Source organism: Electrona antarctica, assembly GCF_951216825.1.
Source record: "Electrona antarctica genome assembly, chromosome: 6".
NCBI classification, from domain to species: Eukaryota; Metazoa; Chordata; class Actinopteri; order Myctophiformes; family Myctophidae; genus Electrona; species Electrona antarctica.
The window spans coordinates 45,780,524-45,791,463 of record NC_136811.1 but is presented as its reverse complement, the minus strand read 5'-3'; the positions used below and the strand labels follow the sequence as shown (position 1 = coordinate 45,791,463).

The 10,940-nt window shown below is 40.9% G+C and overlaps 1 protein-coding gene across 1 annotated transcript in view; it reads left to right on the top strand.

The window, feature by feature from the left end:
- Positions 1–10,277: 10,277 nt before the first annotated feature.
- The window catches only part of klhl32 (kelch-like family member 32), a 69,726-nt gene continuing 69,063 nt past the window's right edge, over positions 10,278–10,940 (top strand). The window contains exon 1 of the mRNA XM_079502925.1: positions 10,278–10,367. Coding sequence (XP_079359051.1) covers positions 10,335–10,367 — 33 coding nt within the window. The 5' untranslated portion in view covers positions 10,278–10,334. The remainder of the gene's footprint in view (positions 10,368–10,940) is intronic.

Sequence of the window (10,940 nt, the reverse complement as noted above, 5' to 3'; positions counted from 1 at the left end):
GTAGGTTGCTGCATTTTCAGCAGGGACCTTTGTAGGGTTTTTCTTGGTGAATCAAACCTTTATTGGTGAAACCGCTACATAAAAAAATGGCACCCGATGTTTAAATGTTTGTCATGATTGTGATGTAAAAAAGGTCCTAAAGGTTTTTTTTTGTACATTTCTTGGGAAATCACACACAACCTTTCAACTCAAAGAGTTTCAAAATGGTGTCCCTCTTGGACTGAATATAAAGGGGGATACTAGGGGGATGCTTCACATTCAGTAGATCCCGTGATTTGTTTTGGCTAGATGTAATTTCCTGGGGTCTAGAAAGACTATATTAAATGATAATAAAGAAATTGTGGTAAACTTATTGGGAAAAAATTACATATTTAGCCACTTGTTCGAATGCCCCGGCCCACCTGTCAAAAATAGCTAAAATCTTCAAAACGAAAAAAGCATCAAATGGAGAAAGAAAAAAAAATTACACTCATCCTTGTAAAGTTGTACTTTAACTTGAGCTACATTTTCGTGTTGCTTCTTGATATTCCTGGCCAGCCAGTCAGATCAAAGATTGTTCAGTAGGATGGAGGAGTCAAGGAGGAGATGCAGGAGGAGAAAGGAGGTGAACATGGTGTCAGACAGTCTCACAGACCACCAAGGCTCTGGTTCACAGGAGGCTACAGGAGATCAAGGTACATTAACACACTTACAGTGTTTATCACACTTACAGTGTTTATATCTCTTATCGCATCAGCAGCTTGTCACCCAAAGGGCCAGAGGGAACATGCCACCATGTTGGACCAATGACAATCAATAGAATCATTATGAACGTTATACGCCTGTTCATCTTTGTGTTGTATTTCTCCTCTCATTTCAATTCCATGCATTGTTCTTTGCAATGAAACATCGAAGCTGACAGTGTCCAGAGAGACCTCATCGTCCAGAGAGACATGGTCAGAGTGCTTGCAGTGTGTCTTATGCTGCTGTGTGTTCTACCAGCAGTGAGAACCACAGACATGGTCATGGACTGTGAGTATCACATGGTCAAAGGTCAAATCAATCTTATTATACACAATAAAAAGAGACATGTGCAAGAACCCGAACGTGCTTCACTTTTGATAGTTTGTGGTTTCTCTATAGTACTTAATTAAATATTAGACCTAATATTCACATAAAAATACCCCTGATCAGGAACACTTATATCTGCTTTTCCACACATACTCAACAGCACCAACAATTTAGGTGTTTATTGCCACCTTTTGATTCTTTACAGGTAATTCAAACAATAACAACTGCTACAACCTGACCCGAGAGAGAGACCAGCTTTTCACAGAGAGAGACCAGCTATACACCAAATACAACAACTTGATCCTGGAGAGAGACCAGCTAGAGGCCCACCTGATCCTGCAGTGGGACCAGCTATACACCAAATACAACCACCTGATCAGGGAGAGAGACCTCTTGCAAAGAGAAGTGAACCAGCTTACGAGAGAGAGAGCAGGTGAGAGAGCTTGCAAACATTTTATATTCCTAATAGCCACCAGGCCGGAGTGTGTGTGTGTGTGTGTGTGTGTGTGTGTGTGTGTGTGTGTGTGTGTGTGTGTGTGTGTGTGTGTGTGTGTGTGTGTGTGTGTGTGTGTGTGTGTGTGTGTGTGTGTGTGTGTGTGTGTGTGTGTGTGTGTGTGTGTGTGTGTGTGTGTGCGTGCGTGCGTGCGTGCGTGTACCTTATTGTTACATCTTGTGTATCGATAGTGAATCCTTTGGTTTGGTTTCCTGTCTATATATACTTCTGTTTGATATTTTAGACAAGGCATGTCCCAGTGGATGGCAGAAGTTTGGATGCAGCTGTTATTACACATCTACTGAGTTTAAAACTTGGGAGGAAAGTAAAGAACAATGTGTGAAAACAGGAGCAGATCTGCTGATCATTAACAGTAAAGAAGAACAGGTAATGTATGGGTGTGTGCAGCGCATGTGATGTCATTATGTGATTATAGTTAAATGAAACATATAAGAGGCAATTAATTATGGTTTAATCATGTACAAATGATCAGGAATTCATCAGAGGATTGAACCCTGGGGATCTGTTTGCATCATCATGGATTGGTGTGAAAAAGACTGAGGGTAAATGGACGTGGGTGGATGGAACACCACTTACAACACAGTGAGACATTTTACATGTGGTTTAAAATGGATTTGCAACAGTCGAACTAATCAATTTAATCGATTGTAAAATAATTGATTAATCAAACACAATTTTAGGCATGCCATTATCGCTGAAAAGTTCACTATTTTTGCACAACACTGTTGTGCGACAAAGTAACAAAATAACACATAAGTGGTTAATGAGGATTGCTATACAAATATTTATCAAAATAATAATAAATCGATAGTTGCAGGCCTATAATGTTGTTTACTCTTCAGGTACTGGGCCAGTGATTTTCCTCGTGATAAGGTCGACAGGAACTGTGCAGCCTACAGTCACAGCTATGGAGGATGGAGTAATTGGTCATGTTCATATGAAGCCTACTGGATCTGTGAGAAGAAGGCTGTATGTTTATCTTAATTTCACTGATGAAACTGCAGCTCATTGTTCTACTTTGTCAAGTTAAACATTAGTAATTAGTATAGTTGAAACCAAATGACAAAAAAACTAAACATACCGGTAAGTAAAAATATTAATACAATAATAAATAAAATTAATAACCTTAAAAGTCTACAGTATATTTATTGCGACTGTCACTGCAGGTCGCATTTACTATGAAATTGTGAATTTCCCGTCCATTAGTCAGTTAGTTGGTCACCCCAGGCATGACCATATGCATACTGTATATGGTCATGGTCAGGCATGACCATATATAGTCAGATGATGACCATATATGGTCATGCCTCATGACATCACATACAAAGGACATTACACACAGACGCCTGAGATGGCTAGGACATGTACTGAGGATGGAGCAGGACTGCATCACAAAGGTGGCCTTACGATGGACACCACCAGGCAAAAGAAAACCTGGGAGGCCCAAGACCACCTGGCGCAGAACTGTGACGCAGGAGCTGGAACAGATGAACCTGTCCTGGGGAGAGGCGCAACATGCTGCCAGGGATCGGATGCAATGGAGAGCGCTCATTGAAGCCTTATGTCCCATAGGGGACGAAGAGGAGTAAGTAAGTCATGACATCACATGACATCCTCAGGGATGGAGATTCCTGATGTTATCAATATTAAGCCCATATATGGGAATGTCCATATATGGAGATTCGTGATGTCATCAAACCCTTAGATCTCCATATTTGGATCTGATTAGTAAGAATTAGTAAGAAGAAAAACAAAACAAAAAGTGTTGTATCCTGCTTTTTGAGTGGTGTAAACCACTCCTATGACTGGCTTTGTTAGTCTGTCTGTCTGTGCGTGAGCATGGTTGCTACGGTCACCCAGTTCACCCGGGTGTGATTTCATTACGTCAGACATTACGTCAGACCACAGCTGATCAGTCTATATAAGACCTTACACCACTCAGTTCACACGGGTGTGATTTTTTTTTCTCTTCTTACTAATTATTTGATCTGCCCAAAACATTGTGTTTATTGTCATGATTTGTCACAACAAGAGTTGGCTTTGTCCGCTGCGTAAACGTCTTTAAATAAATACTTTTTGAAAAGTCTATGGGGAAAATGAACAGGGAATTATTTCCCTGGCCCTCGTGGCGGGACTGCAACGCTCTATAGAGTACGTGCAGAGACATATATCACCTATACCCGCCTGGTTTCCCTCCACCGAAAAGGGGAACACATGAGTCCTCTCATTGAATTAGGACAAAGGTCCAATTGACACATGGAGAGGTCTTGTGTAATGAAACAACCCTGTTGTGAGCTTTTGGGCTTTTTAGAATGGAGATGATAAATATTATTCTCCCTCAGGGAAATGTATGTTTTCTTAAAGTTTTTCAAGACACACCAAAGCCTGCTCTTAAAGTCAGATTAGAACACACAGCAGCTCGGAGTGCAACAGTGAAGACCACTGTAGGACAACACATATATTGGACAATGTGAGTAAGATTACATTTAAACATATTTATAATTATAATACATTAATGTTGTAATGCATAATATATGTACAATATCAAAATCAGTGATGGACAAAGTAACCCCAGTAGTTAGTCAAACATTAAATAGTCAACTTTAAGTGAAAGTTTCTCTGTAAAATCTTTACTTGTATTTTTAAACAAACATGCTTGAAAAAAATACTAGGCCTATTCAAAAGAACAAATTCTATAAAGTATCCTACAGCATAGAAATGCAATCGAATCAACAAAAGGACAGCCATTCATCAGTTATTTTTTTTACTTAGGGGTATTAGTTAGGGTATTTCATGAAACAAATAGGTAACCTAAAGCTATACGTATTACGTACAGTACAAAATCTACCAACGACAGCTGTCACAGCTGCGTGTGTTAGTGCATGTGTGAGAGAGAGGGAGTGAGAGAAAGGGAGAGAGTAACAATGAATGGGTTTTGTAACTTATGCTATAATATAGGCCTAACTGAGTCACACACACACACACACACACACACACACACACATACATCAAAAAACCTCACCCCAAAAACCTCAGCTATAAGTACATTGTTACTGTCCACCACTGATTAATACTTTTGTGAACATGGTGTCAGACACACACCAAGGCTCTGGTTCACAGGAGGCTACAGGAGATACACATTAACACACTTAGATCAATAAATCAAAAGAAACATAATGGATGTTAGAGCCTGTTCCTGCTTGTGTTTTAACTCTGCTCTCATTTTTGAGAAAGTCACAATTGTTTTTGAGGTGAAGACATGTTCAACTACTTTATCACACACAGCCTATGGGCCTTTCTGTTGAAATCAAAGATGAAGTCCATTGCTTGGGCTCATGGGTCAATTCAACAGAGCAAGATCTGAAAGTGAGGAAGGCACTTGCATGGAGGGCCCTGAATGGCATGACCAGTGTATGGAACTCCAATCTCCCCCGTCAAATCAAACTCAGCTTCTTCTACGCAACAGTAGAAGAAGCTGAGTCTGTTCTCCTATATGGCAGTAAATGCTGGACCCTGAAGCCAACGCTGCAGAAGTCCCTTGACGGGTGCTACACCAGAATGCTGCGTGCAGTACTTAAAGGACCACTTCACAACTTTTCAACCTATCTTCATATAATAGGTCCTCATTAATAATTATGATAAATGGCAAAAAAAAAATCTACTCGGTCTGTGTCTCATAGGAGGGCTGTGGGCAGTTCAGAAACCCGTCCACCAGTGACATCATCGATGGGGAATCCAAGCTAATAGAAACTGCAGGCTTTCTAGTCCTGAAAAGTTGCAATGCGAAAATGGAAGCCATCGTTCTCACGATAATACAAATCTAAACATTTTTGTAAATAAATCTTGTTTAAAAATAAATCTGCCTAACGATGATGTCACTGTACTGTACTGGTGGACGGGTTTCTGAACTGCCCACAGCCCTCCTATGAGACACAGAATGGTGCCATTTTATCATGATTATTAGTATGGACCTATTATATGAAGATAGGTTGAAAAGTGGTGAAGTGGTCCTTTAACATCAGCAAGACTGTACATGTTACTAACAAGACTCTGTATGAGGGATTACCAAGGGTGAGCCAGAAAATAGCAGCCATGAGAATGAGACTAGCGGGACACTGCCAAAGGCATCAAGAACTGCCAGCCAGCAAACTGGTGCTCTGGGAACCAACACACAGGCATCGATCACAAGGACGTCCCACGTTAACATACATGGATGTACTCAAGAGCGATGCAGGAGCGCAAACTAAGTACCAACGAACTGGCCAGATGTATGGAGAACCGGGATGACTGGAAACGACGATGGAGGGCTCGTCTGAGGACGACCTAGAGAGATTGCTTAGATTGCACCAACTCACTCAACCTATATAATATTCAGTGTGTTCTTTGAAATGAAACATTGAAGCTGATCATTGTGGTGTAATGGTGATTATTCTTTCGGTATCGTGGTATTTTAATGACGTCACGTACACGCACGTGTCTACATGTGCGTGCGCGCACAGAACAGCTGATAGCCTAGTATGAGTACTGCATTCTACAAGCATGACACCACTGATCATATTCATGTTGAATTCTATTGTATCAATAATGAATACATTATATGTTGTATTAATAACAGTTGTCCAGAGAGACCTCATCATCCAGAGAGACATGGTCAGAGGGCTTGCAGTGTGTCTTATGCTGCTGTGTGTTCTACCAGCAGTGAGAACCACAGACATGGCCGTGGACTGTGAGTATCAGGTGATCAAAGGTGAAAAGAGAACTCTATGCTTCACCTTTGAGACCTTCACATAAAAACACACCTGATCAGGAACCTTGAGTTTTCTTCTTCTCAAATCATTGTGTTCATTGTCTCCTTTCCGCCCCTCAGACAATAATTGCTGTAACCTGACCCTGGAGAAAGACCAGCTATACAACAATCTGACCACAGAGAGAGACCAGCTACAAACCGAATACAACAATCTGATCCTGGAGAGAGACCAGGTAGAGGCCCACCTGATCCTGCAGTGGGACCAACTATACACCAAATACAACCACCTGATCAGGGAGAGAGACCTCTTGCAAAGAGAAGTGAACCAGCTTAAGAGAAAGATAGCAGGTGAAAGACATCATAATTATATTACTGTCGTTAGATACCTTTTATTTTTTATTATGTATCTCCCCCAGATATTTTGTGAGAGTATAACCCTCCTAATTAGCCTACCGGTGATCACGATGGTTGGGACAAGTTGGGAATGCATGCCCCAAAACTCCTGTCGGACCTGTGTGATATTTAGACAATATTGCCAATAAAGCTCCTTTGAATTGAATTGTCATGTCATATGTAGACAAGTTGTGTCCCAGTGGATGGCAGAAGTTTGGATGCAGCTGTTATTACACATCTACTGAGTTTAAAACTTGGGAGGAAAGTAGAGAACAATGTGTGAAGACAGGAGCAGATCTGCTGATCATTAACAGTGAAGAAGAACAGGTTAGTTTATCTGTGTGGGAGTCTGTGTGACTGTGTGTGTGTGTGTGTGTGTGTGTGTGTGTCTGTGTGTGTGTCTGTGTGTGTGTGTGTGTGTGTGTGTGTGTGTGTGTGTGTGTGTGTCCATCAATATTGCATTTGATTTGATGCAATTATGTGAAAAATGAACATATTAGAGACAATTAATTATGGTTTAATCATGTACAAATGACCAGGAATTCATCAGAGGATTGAACCCTAGGGATCACTATGCATCGTCATGGATTGGTATGAAAAGGACTGAGGGCAAATGGACGTGGGTGGATGGAACACCACTGACAACACAGTGAGACATTTTTTTCTATATCATTCTGTCAAATTCACGGTATGTGAGTGACTGAGTGGATGTGGTTTAAAACACTGGCTCAGTGTTGATTAATTATAAGCACTGAGGTTTTACAGTGTAGATCTGGAGGTCCGACAAGTGATTATAATTTGATGGGACCATTTGGACCCATTGTGGTTCCCCGGACCCGACGGTGACAACCAGTGGTTTAAAATCAATGATGTTGTTTACTGTGCAGGTATTGGGGCAAAGGATGGCCTCGCAACAATGAAGACCTGAACTGTGCAGCCTACAGTCACAGCTACCGAGGATGGAGCAATTGGTCATGTTTATATAATGCCTACTGGATCTGCGAGAAGACACATTTATCTTAACTTCAGTTGACAAAACTGCAGCTTTGTGTTTTCAATTAAATTCCATTTTTATTTCAGACCAAAGGGAGATCCATATAAAAATAAAAATCACACCTGTGTGAAGTGAGGGGCGTCCTTGTCATCATCATACATCATCTCATTCCGGCCAATCACAATTTGTGTCCTCACCTTCGTCTTCAATGTTTCTGTTCCCCAGAAACGTTTCCCTAGAAATCGAAAATACGTATATAGGCCTATATTTTTTTGAGGGGGGGCTACTATAGCCCCTTCAATGCATGGCTTTCTGAAATTAAGTCATGTGGCAGCCAAGTCTATAGACTTTTAATGTTTAGCCTAATAACTATAAGTTCCCCGTAGGGCGCATTCATTAAAAAGACGATGCATCGACGCATCGACTTCATTAACAAGTCGATTCAAATTAGTCGAAAAAACTAAACAAAACATTTTTTCCCCATATCATTATTATTGCTCATGTGTGCGTGTGACGTGTGTGTGTTAGTGTGTAGGACTACATTTTTTAACCCATGACCTTGTGTTGCAAAGGCTACAAGCTAACAAGCAAAATCATTCAGGGTTTTTGTAGCAAGTTGCGCAAGGATAACTAATGATAAGGTGGGTATAAAGATTTATGAATTGACTGCGTATAAACCATAAAATATACCAGATTCGGATGAGGAGCTCAATGAGTGAAAACCAATGAAATGAGTCTGAAACAGGGATTAAAGGTTAACTGAAAAAATATTATTTAACTTCAGAGAAAATAAACAGCTTTGAACATTCATTAAAAACAAACAAATGGGGCCCACTTTAAGTTGTTGACTTGAAAAGTCCCAGTTCAGTTCCTATTCAGTTCAGGGAAAGCAGTCTTTCTCCAATTTGGAGAACCAGATTACCACATTTGTGGGTGAAGGGGGGTTCAGAGTTCCGGGTCGGCTCGCCAGGTCTGGGTACCATCCGGTACCAGAACCATCCATGCAAGGGAATCCTTTCAGGACACAAAAAACCTGAACTGAAAGGCCAGGTGTCCAAATCAGTCTTTGTTTCAAAATCACTGTTGTACAACATCAAATAATCTATCAATTCATGAGTAAAGAACCTGATTTGATCAGGATCAAGTTCTTTATACATGTTTCCCACTAAACAAATCGGTTTCTAGCATTGTTACGGCCCTTTAAACTTGGCTCAACCAAGGGCTAACATAAAATGACACAAAGTCAGATCAAAAGTTTACAAAGATATTACACATTTATTTAAAATCCTGCATTGCAAAACAGGGACTGATGGACAAGAATACTTACGACCAGCCCATCTGAAACTTAACTAATAACAGCAACAAAAAGGGAACACAACTGTTCAGTTTGTGTGTTTGGGAGACAATGAGCTGCTGGCCACAAGTCCTCTTATATAGCCTGCAACTAATCAAGAACAGCTGACACAGGGTGTGGCAGCCAGAACTCTCAGGTGATTGACAGGTGAGGCACTTTAGACCAACAGAGGTCAGCAAAGCCACAGGCACTACAACAGAACAAAGTAAAGACAGAATTTCACAAAACGGCAATTTTCATTGGCTCATAAAACCTTCATTCTTTCACTTAAAAAAACTATATTTTCCCATGTCCGTATAGGTCCAAAGTTCATGTGTAGAAGTTTTCGTGCATTTTGATCAAAGATCCTGGGAGGAGATGCATTTTAATTGATTTTCATATAATTCAAAATGGTGGGTGATCTAGAGGTCAGAGGTCAAAAGTAAGAGCACCGTTCTTGTTCGGCATGAGGAGACGCATATGTGTGTCCAGGTTTCATTGCTGACGGTCAAACGGTTGAAATGAAATGAAATCTATATTTACCCAGGGTATCTGGGCTAAGCTCAAGAACTTGTTTCCAGCCAGGCCCTGCTCATAGAACACATTTCATCGTAGTGGTTCAATGCCTTGTTCAAGGGCACTTCAGCGGTGGTAATTTTAACGTGTCGGACGGCTGATTCGAACTAGGAACCTTCCGGTATCAAGACAGCGCCGCTATCCGTTCGGCCACCGGTTCATGAGCTATGCGTGGTCAAAGTTTGCATTTTCAATATAGCGCCACCCTTTGGCCAATGGTTGTGGGCTTCGCATCCTCACCGTTTGGCATGGCCCTCTACCATATCTCAAAATTTCGCGAAAACCGACTGCACGGTTCAGCCAGAACTGCTATTTTTGGCGGAAGAAAAATAACTACAAATCCAATAAAGGACCAAGCCCTTTCAGGACTGCTTGGTCCTTTAATGAGTCACCTTCCATTTCAGTCGGGGTAACAGGGCGTTGTTTCTTCTATTGGGCCACTGTCCCAGCAATGGGTAGTCTGTAATAATTTATTTTATTGTTTATTTTTCTGAAATATAAAAATTGTAAATGTATTTTTTATGGTATTTGCATGGTGTAGGTGAGGTGTAGGGCTAGCCGCTATAGTGCCATCTACTGTGCGCTGCATTTGTGGTTTATTTCATGGGCAGGTAACAGGTTGAATGTGAGCCTAATTATAGTAATCACCTCATTACAATCACCTGTTGGGTTTGAGCATGTTTATGTTAGAACAAACAGAGCAGAGGTGAAGAGAGGAGCTCTTTTCATGTCAGAGAGAACTGAACTCATAAGAGTCATGGTATGTTTTGTTTGTCTGTACAGTTATCTTGCCAATCATTGAATTTGTTTGTGTTTGTGTGATACGTGGATTTCATTGATACTATGGACATGTCATTGATAAATATGGACAATTCGTGGACATTTAAAAGGACCGCATGACTGTCAAACAAGGACATTTCATAATTCATGTCAATAATTATTTGTGTTAAAATGTTTTGTGTTATTTCATTTACAGTTTTTTACGGTGTCTGACTCGCACTGTAAATAAAAAGCCCTTCTTGTTGTGAGCATCACTTGGAGCGTTGTCTATTCTGCATCAAATGAAGGTTTTAGGGGCAGTTATACCAACTATTCACCCGAGGGCGCTGTTGTATCCCCTTGTGAGTCCCAATCGCATGTGACCACTGACTGTAGAGAGGAGGGGCTATCATAACAATTTAGATGCTATAGTAATAAAGTGTCCAACTCAACTGGAACTGCAGCTGCATCCGAGACGACTGACATTGCATGGACGCTTTCTTCGGTCGCCAGATGGCAAATAGATAAGAAGTATACATCTCGCTTTAATGACAGTACTGTACCAACGGAGAGG